Here is a 12,730-nt window from a genome sequence, read left to right as displayed (position 1 = left end):
TTGTTCCCATTCTGTCTAAATATCCATAATATTACCGTCTCCAGAAAAAACACCGGAGTCACTTTTTTCAAGCAGCATTCATATATTTTACGTAATCCGTATCCACCGCTGTAGTAGTGTATACGTTGGCCTTGTAGGCATTATTTGCACACTGTTTTCTTCAACCCGCCATCGAGCTGTGTGACCTTGTTCCCATTCTGTCTAAATATCCATAATATTACCGTCTCCAGAAAAAACACCGGAGTCACTTTTTTCAAGCAGCCATAATATATTTTACGTAATCCGTATCCACCGCTGTAGTAGTGTATACGTTGGCCTTGTAGGCATTATTTGCACACTGTTTTCTTCAACCCGCCATCGAGCTGTGTGACCTTGTTCACATTTTGTCTAAATATTGATAATATTATCGTCTCTAGAAAAACCACTTGAGTTACTTTTTTTCAAGCAGCATTCATATATTTTACGTAATCCGTATCCACCGCTGTAGTAGTGTATACGTTGACCTTGTAGGCATTATTTGCACACTGTTTTCTTCAACCCGCCATCGAGCTGTGTGAGCTTGTTCACATTTTGTCTAAATATTGATAATATTATCGTCTCTAGAAAAACCACTTGAGTTACTTTTTTTCAAGCAGCATTCATATATTTTACGTAATCCGTATCCACCGCTGTAGTAGTGTATACGTTGACCTTGTAGGCATTATTTGCACACTGTTTTCTTCAACCCGCCATCGAGCTGTGTGACCTTGTTCACATTTTGTCTAAATATTGATAATATTATCGTCTCTAGAAAAACCACTTGAGTTACTTTTTTTCAAGCAGCATTCATATATTTTACGTAATCCGTATCCACCGCTGTAGTAGTGTATACGTTGACCTTGTAGGCATTATTTGCACAGTGTTTTCTTCAACCCGCCATCGAGCTGTGTGACCTTGTTCACATTTTGTCTAAATATTGATAATATTATCGTCTCTAGAAAAACCACTTGAGTTACTTTTTTTCAAGCAGCATTCATATATTTTACGTAATCCGTATCCACCGCTGTAGTAGTGTATACGTTGACTTTGTAGGCATTATTTGCACAGTGTTTTCTTCAACCCGCCATCTAGCTGTGTGTATTATCGTTTCCAGAAAAACCAACTGAGTTTTTGTTGTTGTTGTTGTTTTTTTAAAAATAATGCCAGGCAAAGGCAGGCCGCCACGCAGAGGCCGTGCTAGGGGCCGTGCTGCTATGCAATCCTGTGGCCCTAGCAAATTGCCCAGTTTTAAAAAGCCAATGACCCTGAACTCCCAAAATGCTGAAGAGGTAGTTGACTGGCTTACACAGCACACCCCATCCTCTACCGTTTCTAACTTTACCACAACATCCTCCTCATCCTCCACTGCTATGGCCACCCCACGTAACACTTCCTCCACCACCGGTGCCCCTTCTTCACTGGGGTCAGAGGAGTTATTTTCCAATGAGTTTCTTGAACTGAGTAATGCGCAACCATTATTGCCAGAAGAAGATGAAGGAGATGAGGACCTTACACCAGATTTAATTCTGGCAGAGAACACGATAGAGATGGACATAATGAGTGATGAGGAGGAGGTCCCCGCTGCTGCTTCCTTCTGTGATGTGTCAGAAGAAATTGATGCATCTGAGGAGAATGATGATGAGGAGATTGATGTTTTGTGGGTGCCTAGTAGAAGAGAGCAAGAGGAGGGTAGTTCAGATGGAGAGACGGAGAGTCAGAGAGGCAGTAGGAGAATAAGACTTAGAAGAAGCAGGGAGGACAGCCCGCAGGGATCAGTAGGGCAACAACATGTATCGGCACCTGTGTTCAGCCGGCCAACGCACCCGCCATTGCCGCCAATACCGCAAACTCCGCCAACTTCTACTGTTACCGCCAGATCGCACACTTCCAAAAAGTCAGCAGTGTGGGATTTTTTTAATGTGTGTGCCTCTGACAAAAGCATTGTAATTTGCAATGAGTGCAGTCAGAAACTGAGCCTTGGTAAGCCCAACAGCCACATAGGTACAACTTCTATGCGAAGGCACATGAGCGGCAAGCACAAAGCACTTTGGGAGCAACACCTCAAAGGCAACAGGCAAACTAAAAGCCACACTCCTTCTGGTCCAGCATCTTACTGCTCTACCTCTGCTCTCCTTGACCCGTCTGAACCACCCTCCACTCCGCCTTCCACCTTGACCACCTGTTCCCATTCCCAGTCATCTGCCACCAGCCAAGTTTCTGTGAAGGCCATGTTTGAGCGTAAGAAGCCAATGTCTGACTGTCACCCCCTTGCCCGGCGTCTGACAGCTGGCTTGTCTGCACTCTTAGCCCGCCAGCTTTTACCATACCAGCTGGTGGACTCTGAGGCCTTCCGCAAATTTGTAGCAATTGGGACACCGCAGTGGAAGGTACCCAGCCGCAATTTTTTTTCTAAAAAGGGAATACCACACCTGTACCAACATGTGCAGAGCCAAGTTACCGCATCTCTGTCACTTAGTGTTGGGCCAAAGGTCCATATGACTACTGACGCATGGTCCTCCAAGCATGGTCAGGGCAGGTATGTCACCTACACTGCCCACTGGGTGAACTTGGTAATGGCTGGGAAGCAGGGAATGGGTAGCTCAACAACAACAGTGGAGTTGGTGTCACCGCCACGGATTGCACGCGGTTCTGCCACCACCTCTACTCCTCCATCGCTCTCTACCTCGTCTTCTTCTTCTTCTTACTCTGCTGCTGGGTCCTCCTTCTCCTCCTCCACACCTGTGCACCCCCAGCTCCCCCTAGGCTATTCGACGTGCCAGGTACGCCGTTGTCACGCTGTCTTGGGGATGACGTGCCTGGAAAGCAAAAACCATACCGGATCTGTACTCCTGTCATCTCTGCAGTCACAGGCCGATCGGTGGCTGACCCCACACCAACTGCAGATCGGAAAAGTGGTGTGTGACAATGGAAGCAATCTGTTGGCAGCGTTGAGACTAGGCAATTTAACACATGTGCCCTGCATGGCACATGTGTTAAATTTAATAGTCCAACGTTTTGTCTCCAAGTACCCAGGATTCCAGGACGTTCTCACCCAGTCCAGAAAGGTGTCGGCCCATTTCAGACGTTCCTACACAGCCATGGCACGCCTTGCTGACATTCAGCAGCGCTACAACATGCCAGTCAGGCGTTTGATTTCTGACAGCCAGACTCGCTGGAATTCAACGCTCCTTATGTTGGAACGTCTGCTGCAACAACAAAGGGCCGTCAACGAGTACCTTTTTGAACTGGGTGGTAGGACTGGATCTGCACAGCTGGGGATTTTTTTCCCCCGTTACTGGGTGCTTATGCGCGATGCCTGCAGGCTCATGCGACCTTTTGAAGAGGTGACAAATATGGTCAGTCGCACCGAAGGCACCATCAGCGACCTAATACCCTTCGCTTTCTTCCTGGAGCGTGCCGTGCGACGAGTGACAGATGAGGCTGTAGACCAGCGTGACGAGGAGCTGGAAGCGCGCGATTTCTGGTCGGAATCACCAGAACGAACCCAGGCACCTGCTGCAACGCAGGGAGAGGTGCCAGAAGTGGAGTCAGAGGAGGAAGGTGGCTTTGTGGAGGAGGAGGAGGAGGACCAACAGGAGCAGGCTTCCCAGGGGGCTAGTGGTGACCTTTTGGGGACCCCTGGTCTTGTACGTGGCTGGGGGGAGGAGACCGTGGATGATGCAGTCCTTGATAATGAGGAAGCGGAGATGGATAGCTCTGCATCCAACCTTGTGAGAATGGGGTCTTTCATGCTGTCATGCCTGTTGAAGGACCCCCGTATCAAGAGGCTTAAGGAGAAGGACCTGTACTGGGTCGCAACGCCACTAGACCCTCGGTACAAGCATAAAGTGTCAGAAATGTTACCAACATACCACAAGTCCGAAAAGATGCGGCATTTACAAACCAGCCTGCAAAACATGTTGTACAATGCTTTTAAGGGTGATGTCACTTCAGGAACTCATCAACATTCCAGGGGCAGAGGTGCCAGTAATCCTGCCACGAGCACACCTGCAAGGACAAAGCCCTTTGGCCAGTCTGTAACATCAGACATGCAAATGTTTTTCTGTCCAAGGCAGCGCCACAACCCTTCTGGATCCACCCTCAAAGAACGCCTCGACCGGCAGGTAGCGGACTACCTGGCATTAACTGCAGATATCGACACTCTGAGGAGCGATGAACCCCTGGACTACTGGGTGCGCAGGCTTGATCTGTGGCCAGAGCTGTCACAATTTGCCATGAACCTCTTGTCTTGCCCAGCCTCAAGTGTGCTCTCAGAAAGGACCTTCAGTGCAGCAGGAGGGATTGTAACTGAGAAGAGAACTCGCCTAGGTCACAAAAGTGTCGATTACCTGACCTTTATTAAAATGAATGAGGGGTGGATCTCGGAGGGTTACTGCACGCCGGAAGACTTGTTCTGACTTCTATGCAGCTGTCCTTCTCTTCAAGCCTCATGACTCCACACACAGCTGTCCTTTAGCGTCCTCCTCCTCCCTCCGCCACCGTTACAAACTAGGGTGCAAACCCTACTGGTTTAATTTTTTCTGGCCTCTGTGCTTCAGTGGCTGCGACCAAAAAAATGCCTATTTTCTGCATTTATATGACATAATTTTTCTGGCCTCTGTGCTTCAGTGGCTGCAACCAAAAAAATTTATATTTTCAGCATTTATATGGCATAATTTTTCTGTCAACTGTGCTTCAGTGGCTGCGACCAAACAAATGCATATTTTCTGCATTTATATGGCATAATTTTTCTGGCCTCTGTGCTTCAGTGGCTGCAACCAAAAAAATTACTATTTTCAGCATTTATATGGCATATTTTTTCTGGCAACTGTGCTTCAGTGGCTGCGACCAAAAAAATGCATATTTTCTGCATTTATATGGCATAATTTTTCTGGCCTCTGTGCTTCAGTGGCTGCAACCAAAAAAATTTATATTTTCAGCATTTATATGGCATAATTTTTCTGTCAACTGTGCTTCAGTGGCTGCGACCAAAAAAATGCATATTTTCTGCATTTATATGGCATAATTTTTCTGGCCTCTGTGCTTCAGTGGCTGCAACCAAAAAAATTTATATTTTCAGCATTTATATGGCATAATTTTTCTGGCAACTGTGCTTCAGTGGCTGCGACCAAAAAAATGACTATTTTCAGCATTTATATGGCATATTTTTTCTGGCCTCTGTGCTTCAGTGGCTGTGGCCAAAAAAACTGGGCAAACAATGCCTACAAGGTCAACGACGTTGACCTTGTAGGCATTGTTTGCCCAGTTTTTTTGGCCACAGCCACTGAAGCACAGAGGCCAGAAAAAATATGCCATATAAATGCTGAAAATAGTCATTTTTTGCCATACGTTGACTCAACGTATATGGCAAAAAATGACTATTTTCAGCATTTATGTGGCATATTTTTTCTGGCAACTGTGCTTCAGTGGCTGCAACCAAAAAAACTGGGCAAACAATGTCTACAAGGTCAACGTATGGCGAAAAATTACTATTTTCAGCATTTATATGGCATATTTTTTCTGGCAACTGTGCTTCAGTGGCTGCGTCCAAAAAAAACTGGGCAAACAATGTCTACAAGGTCAACGTATGGCGAAAAATGACTATTTTCAGCATTTATATGGCATATTTTTTCTGGCAACTGTGCTTCAGTGGCTGCGTCCAAAAAAACTGGGCAAACAATGCCTACAAGGTCAACGTATGGCAGTTGTTTAAAGAGAACAGTAGATTACTAGCCAGCAAAGCTACCTAAGCTAAAATGTCCCTCAAATCCCTGCAGACTTCTGTCCCTCCAATACAGAGCAGTATCAAGCAGATTACTAGCCAGCAAACTTACTATCATCTGTCCCTGAAATCACTAACAGCTCTCCCCCTACACTATCTCTTCCAAGCACACACAGGCAGATTTTTCAGATACATTTTTGCCCTTGATCCCCCTCTGGCATGCCACTGTCCAGGTCGTTGCACCCTTTAAACAACTTTAAAATCATTTTTCTGGCCAGAAATGTCTTTTCTAGATGTTAAAGTTCGCCTTCCCATTGAAGTCTATGGGGTTCGCGAACCGTTCGCGAACCGCTCGCATTTTTGCGCAAGTTCGCGAATATGTTCGCGAACTTTTTTTCCGACGTTCGCTACATCCCTAACTGCTAGTATAGGAATAAAAAAAGTCTGCAGGATCATTTACTGAGGGTGTTGGTCAATGGTACATTCTCTGCTTAGAGCAGAGACACACTTGGAGATTCGGGGAGATTTAGTCGCTTCTTCTTTGGGCGACTAATCTCCCTGAACTGCCTTCCCGCCGGCTAGAATCTAAATCGCCAGCGGGATGGTACTCGGAGCTCTTTGTTTTCCAAAGTTGCCCGAACTTCCCTCACGAGGCAGTTCAGGGCAGGGCCGGAACTAGGGGTAGGCACAAGAGGTACGTGCCTAGGGCGCAAAGCTTGGGGGGCGCCAGGCACTTACCTTATGTGCAGCCTACCCCTAGTCTGGCAACTGTTACCACATTGAAAAGTGGGTGCGCTCTGTGAAGTCGGTGCTTTGCGCACCATCACGCACGCACGTCCTCGGTTGCGCACGGTTACGCACAAACGTCCTCGGTTGCGTGTGGTTACGCACTGTTACGCAAGCGCGTCCTCGGTTGCGCTCCGTTGCCCACAGCTGCGGTGGGGACCGAGGTTGCTAACGGCCATCTGGGTTGCCTGGGGCAACTGACAGACCTGGCCTGACACTGTTTCATATGGCTTTACCTTTGCATCTATGGCCAGCTTTAGGCAGGTTTCACTTTAACAAAAAGGTTGAATTGATGGGCATGTGTTTTGTTCAACCTCAACTACTGTGTTACTATGCATCTGCCCAAATACTATAAAATAAACTAGTGTTCAGTTAAAAAAGGTGGTTTTTATTGCCCTTATTGCATTAAAATATGTACCCATATCCAGTGAAAACATAATACTACATGTGGAGGTTGGGAATCAGCCTTCAAACTAATATAGATAGCAAGCATTATCAACTAAGGAACATCAGAAGTAAAATGGATCTAGCAAAAGAGAAACAGAATGAGAAAATGTGGCAATTCCACTCATTGTTTTACAATTCCGCTGAGTAAACAAATATGCTCCTTGTTATCTGTTATCTAATATATCTGGGGGGGGTTGTCATGAGCAGTATTTTTCATAAACATATGAAGAAAAAATGTTTAAATTAAATGCATGAAACAACTTACCATTTTAACTCTACAAGCTTATTGTTATACTTGGGATTCCAACATTTACATTTGTAATTAGTCGTGCAAATGCTACAACTTTTCCCACTGTTTGTATGTTGGTTACTCCTAATAAATAGTGCAGAGCCGCTGTCACACAAGGGGTTAAACAGGAATAAAAATGGAACCTGTGAAAAGGACCCAACATCCAGCTTACCTTCTAGAGCAGTGATCCCCAACCAATGGTTGCTCACCAACCCCTTGGATGTTGCTCCCAGTGGCCTCAAAGCAGGTGCTTATTTTTGAATTCCAGGCTTGCAGGCAGGTTTTGGTTGTATAAAAACCAGGTGTACAGAGTCTCCTGTAGGCTGCCAGTCCACATAGAGGCTACCAAATAACCAATCAGAGCCCTTATTGGGCATCTCAATGAACTTCTTTCATGCCTGTATTGCTCCCCAACTTTTTTTTTTATAATTGAACATGGCTCACTGGCAACATAAGTTGGGGACCCCTGTTCTAGAGAGTACATTTTTCAAGTCACTGATTATTAGTTCGAACGATAAATACCGTACCTTATAGCCTTTTTTCCATGTAAATCCGTAGGAACCTTTTCAACAAAGTCTCCCAGGGAGGATTCACCACCATCGTCAGTTTCTACCATTAGTGGAGACAGTTTCTCTTTGGACCAATAAGAAGCTTTCAGGAAAAACAATGGCTTATGCTTAACTCCTTGCTTATCTATGCATGGTGAAAAGAAAAATGTTTATTTACAAAATGCTACTGACTAGCAAAATGTCTATTTAATGTGTTATGTAAAAAGGTGCCCAGTGACAGCTAACATTCTATATTCTGAAATTGAGACACTTAAAATTGTTATGGAAAATACTGTACCTATAACGGTATACAGTTCAGTCTAATCATACCTGTGTATTAGGGAGTTTGTAATAGGGATCCACCGAATCCCTGAATCCTTTTTGAATCCCATACACGGGCCGATAAAAGCTGCTGACAAACCGAGTCAGCAGCTTATTGGCCCGTGTGTGGGGCCATCTGATTGATATCTGGCTGAAAGTCGACTAGATCTCGATTGGGCAGGTTAAAAAATCCCGTAGGATCGCAGCCGCATCTGTGCCTCAATGCAGTCCTGCGATCCGACCACCCCTATCGGAATCATTCTGATCCGATCATTGGGCCCTAGGGTCCACAATCGGATCAGCTCGATATCGCCCACTTCAATGTTCAGCTAGTTTGGCGACCCTATGCATGAGCCTCTTCTGCCTACCCATAGTTCTGGCTCTGGCCTAGGGAAGCAGGATTCTAGGGGCAGTATGCCTAATCCATATTAGTTCTGAAGCACTGGGGATGCACAGGTAGGGTTGCCACCTGGCCGATATGATGATTGATTCCAATGTTATTAATAAATATAAAAAGATAAATATATAGGAAGGCCGGTATTTTTTTCCAGAAAAGGTGGCAACCCTATTCACAGGAGAAGTGACCGTTTTTAAAAATTTCCTGTGTGTCAATCCCTAGAGCTATGGACCCGACAAAGCAAATTTGCTCAAGCTTGTGAAGGGGATTTGACAAGCAGTGTTTGGCCTAGGGGAGGCCACTATGTAAATCCGGCTGTAAATATTAGTAGAGATGCAAGATATGTAGATAGGAAATATAATTAAAAACAGAACAGCAAACTGCATTTGCTTCTAATAAGTTAATTCCATACCATAGTCTAATATTCACCAATATTCTTTCTGCTGAGCTTTAAATGATACCAGAATAATGGATTACCCTAAAATTTATCCCCATCATATAGTTACCTGCCTGTTGAAAAGAGTAACAGTGTTTTTCTGTTTTTAGAAAAACACCGTATTTCAGCAATAGGTATACTGCACTGATAAACTTTGTTCTGTAGATGATGGGGTTAAAATACAGTATGGTAAAAGATAATAACAGTAATTTTTTTACTTTATTTCCATGCCTTTAGGACAAATTAATAGCATGTAGGCCTGGACTGGCAATCTGTGAGTTCTGGCAAATGGTGGGTTGCTGTAAGATGCCATAGACAATCACTATTTAGTGGGCTGGTGGGTGGCTATTTGGGCCTTGTTGTACTTGGAATGTCAGGACCTGTTTTGACTCCTAGTCCAGATCTGACAATATGCATGGGGAAATAGCAAGAAGTCTCCTTCTGAATCCAGTACTTGGCTGTGTCAAACTTAGCCTGTTTGTAATATAATTAAAATATAACAAATATTTAAAGGTACCAGATACTTTCTATATAATTTAGTGACCAGAAACCTGCAAAAGCCCTTATGTCCCCTTGAGAACTTTGTGCCTTAATGAAAGAGACAAATAATACTTAAGCTGTACTTACCTGGCAGAACTTTTTCTAAATAAATCGTCAGGACCAGGAAAAATACAGAATCAAAAACAAGAATGATGAAGCTGGATAACATGTGAGAAGAAGCCCCCATCAAATCGGAGAAATACACGCCTTCTATATCACTCTCCATATGAACACTCTAAAACAACAGATGCATCACATTTGTAGAGATCAAAAACAAATAATCATAGGGTAATCTACCCTCTATTTCTATGTAAGGGGAAAACAGGGGAGAGCAGCCCCTACTCTTTTCTTTAGGCTATAGAATCCTTTGTCCTGTCCTTATATTTTAGCCTGTTCACGATACAAACCCAAACTATGAAGGCCATCATTTTAAAAAAAGGCTTATGGTGATGCACTGTAAGAGCCATGGGGACTCAGATGGCAAGTCAGAGGAGAACATATTAGAGGTCTTATTATATTTCAAAGTTTATAGTTAAAACATATTATACAACTCAAGAAACTAGCATTAGGTCAACAATTCATCAGCTAAGTATGAACCAATTTTAATGGGGCTAATTTATGAATATAGGTGCTTAAACTGCACAAGTGAAGTTGCCAAAAGCAACGCAAAAATGAAGGCAAAATCCTGATTGGTTGCTGTACTTGTTCAGTTTAGCACCTATGTTCGGAAAGCAAAGATGTAGGGGGCTTATTTATTATAGGTCGGATTTTAGTGGTTTTAGAGGTTTTTGAAACCAGAACTAAACACACAAATCCTAAAAACATGGTTGTAATTGAATTTATTAAAAGAGCGAATGCAAAAAAAAAGGACAAATACCTCAAAATTTGAAGTATAATCTAAAAACCTCTAAAAGTCCAAATTGATTTAAAGTAGTTCAATCAGATTAGCGCAGCTCCTATTGACTATAGCACCTCGACAACTTTTACTCTGCAAAGTTTGGCCTTAGAGGTTTTCATGGTTTTCACACTTAGGAGCAAATTTACTTATGGTCGAATAGCGAGGGTTAATTAACCCTCGATATTCGACTGCAGAATTGAAATCCTTCGACTTCGAATATCGAAGTCGAAGGATTTACCGCAAGTAGTTCAATCGAATGATCGAACGAAAAATCGTTCGATCGAACGGTTAAACATTGCACCTTCGAACATTGCACCTCGGTAGGTTTTAGGTGGCGAAGTAGGGGGTCAAAGTTTTTTTTAAAGAGACAGTACTTCACTATCGAATGGTCGAATAGTCGAACGATATTTAGTCGAAGGTCAAAGTAGCCAATTCGATGGTCGAAGTAGCCAAAAAAAACATTCGAAATTCGAAGTTTTTTTTATTCTATTCCTTCACTCAAACTAAGTAAATGGGCCTCTTAATAAATCTTGGATTTTTAGAACTTTTTAGAAATATAGGAAAACCACTTTTTTAGAGTGACTGCTTCTGTGGCAGTTAATGGACATTCATTTTTCATATCCCTCTACTAGTTTTGAGTGTTTGGTCATTGGGTGCATGCTTTTTTATAGGACAACTAAAGATTAACAAAGAAGTAGGCAAGAAATGTTGCACATCATGTTTTGTGATTCCGTGCCAGCCCAAGGCAATAATAGCAGTGAAGACGCCCCCAGTAGCTCCCCATTCTTTTCTTACAATGTTCTGTGCTGCTGTCAGTTACTTGAGCTTAGGGTTCAACCAACAACATATTGCATATATTAATGCTAAAAGCAGCTGGGAAATTGACAATATGTCTAGCCCCATGTCAGATTTCAAAATTGAATATAAAAAAATCTGTTTGCTCTTTTGAGAAATGGATTTCAGTGCAGAATTCTGCTGGAGCAGCACAATTAACAGATTCATTTTGGGAAAAAGAATTTTCCCCATGACAGTATCCCTTTAAGTACAACATCTCTGCTTCTCTTTGTTTTTAGGGTTTAGTTTCCTTTAATCTAGTGTAATTTGATCCCTGCTCACTAATTGTTGGAGCTTTGCAATTAGGTCTTGATCCGACTGATGTCCACTATCTTAAGGTGGCCATACATGGAGAGATCCGCTCGTTTGGCGATGTCGCCAAACGAGCGGATCTCCCTCCGATATGCCCACCTTGAGGTGGGCAATATCGGGCTGATCCGATCGTGGGCCCTAGGGCCCAACGATCGGATCCTAACGATGCCCAAATGGGTGGTCGGATCGCGGGACCGCATCAACGAATAGATGCGGCCGCGATCCGACGGAATTTTCTGTCCCATCCGATCGAGATCTGGCCGACTTGCGGCCAGATCTCGATCGGTGAAGCCCGTCTGAGGGCCCCATACACGGGCCAATAAGCTGCCGACACGGTCTGTCGGCAGCTTTTATCAGCCCGTGTATGGCCACCTTTACTCTTCAGACCTACAAATGGACCATGTGTGACCAGAGTTTTTACTATATCTTTTTTGTATAACTTTGTTGCACGATTCTTGATCGCTTTACTTTGCACTTTTAGAACTTTAAAAAGTCTCTATCTGAGTCTGAATCTGAGTTGGGTTAAAGCTGTCAAGAATTACCTGCGTTATTCCAACTGCAAAGGCAAACTGTGGGAAGATACTCAATAGGACTTCAAGAGATTTAGGAAGATCCTTTAATAGTAATGTGAGACCCAAAGAAGAGAGTAAGAGTGTAATAAAAAACCCAGCAATGGCTGTTGCTCTGGGACTCCTAAACAGGGCACTCAGCATGAAGGTGAAAGACATCTGGAAAACAAATATCGTTTTGCTTTAGTTAAAACAACTGAATGCAACCACACCAATAAACTTTTTTAGAAACACCTTTTTTATGCTAATTAATTCTGGAATAATTGTGGAATCAAATGAAAAACTGAATTCTGAATTTGGCGCATCCCTAGAATATACCAAGATAAAGGAACCTGACCAAGCTGTGTGAACTACAAAGATGAAAGATGGTGAAGAGAAATGGACATGGGGGAGTTTGGGGAAGGTATGGGGAAGGGGAGTCCAAGAAGGAGATAATTAGAATGAGGTTAGGAGGAGAAGGTAGTTTGCAAAGTTAATTGCTTTGTGAAAGGTAAAGAAAAATGGTATCCAGAATGCTTGGCACCTGTGGGTTTTCCGGATAAAACCCTTTCATTTTTTTGTGTTACGTTTCCTTTAAAAATAGACCGAAAATGCACTAGTTACTTTTATAGGT

At 43.5% G+C, this 12,730-nt stretch overlaps 1 protein-coding gene across 4 annotated transcripts in view; it reads right to left on the bottom strand.

Annotated features, from left to right (window-relative positions):
• Window positions 1-12,730, bottom strand: part of LOC108702681 (ABC-type organic anion transporter ABCA8) — a 107,373-nt gene that overhangs the window by 57,625 nt on the left and 37,018 nt on the right. For all 4 annotated transcript variants that reach the window (XM_018238291.2, XM_018238290.2, XM_041578221.1 and 1 more), the window contains 3 exons: window positions 12,091-12,276; window positions 9,592-9,739; window positions 7,790-7,955 (listed from right to left, as the gene is read on the bottom strand). In XM_018238291.2, the coding sequence (XP_018093780.1) occupies window positions 7,790-7,955; window positions 9,592-9,739; window positions 12,091-12,276 (500 nt within the window). The remainder of the gene's footprint in view (window positions 1-7,789; window positions 7,956-9,591; window positions 9,740-12,090; window positions 12,277-12,730) is intronic.

This window comes from Xenopus laevis, chromosome 9_10S, assembly GCF_017654675.1.
Source record: "Xenopus laevis strain J_2021 chromosome 9_10S, Xenopus_laevis_v10.1, whole genome shotgun sequence".
NCBI classification, from domain to species: Eukaryota; Metazoa; Chordata; class Amphibia; order Anura; family Pipidae; genus Xenopus; species Xenopus laevis.
The sequence above is the reverse complement of the archived record's forward strand: the minus strand, read 5'-3'. Positions and strand labels throughout refer to the sequence as shown.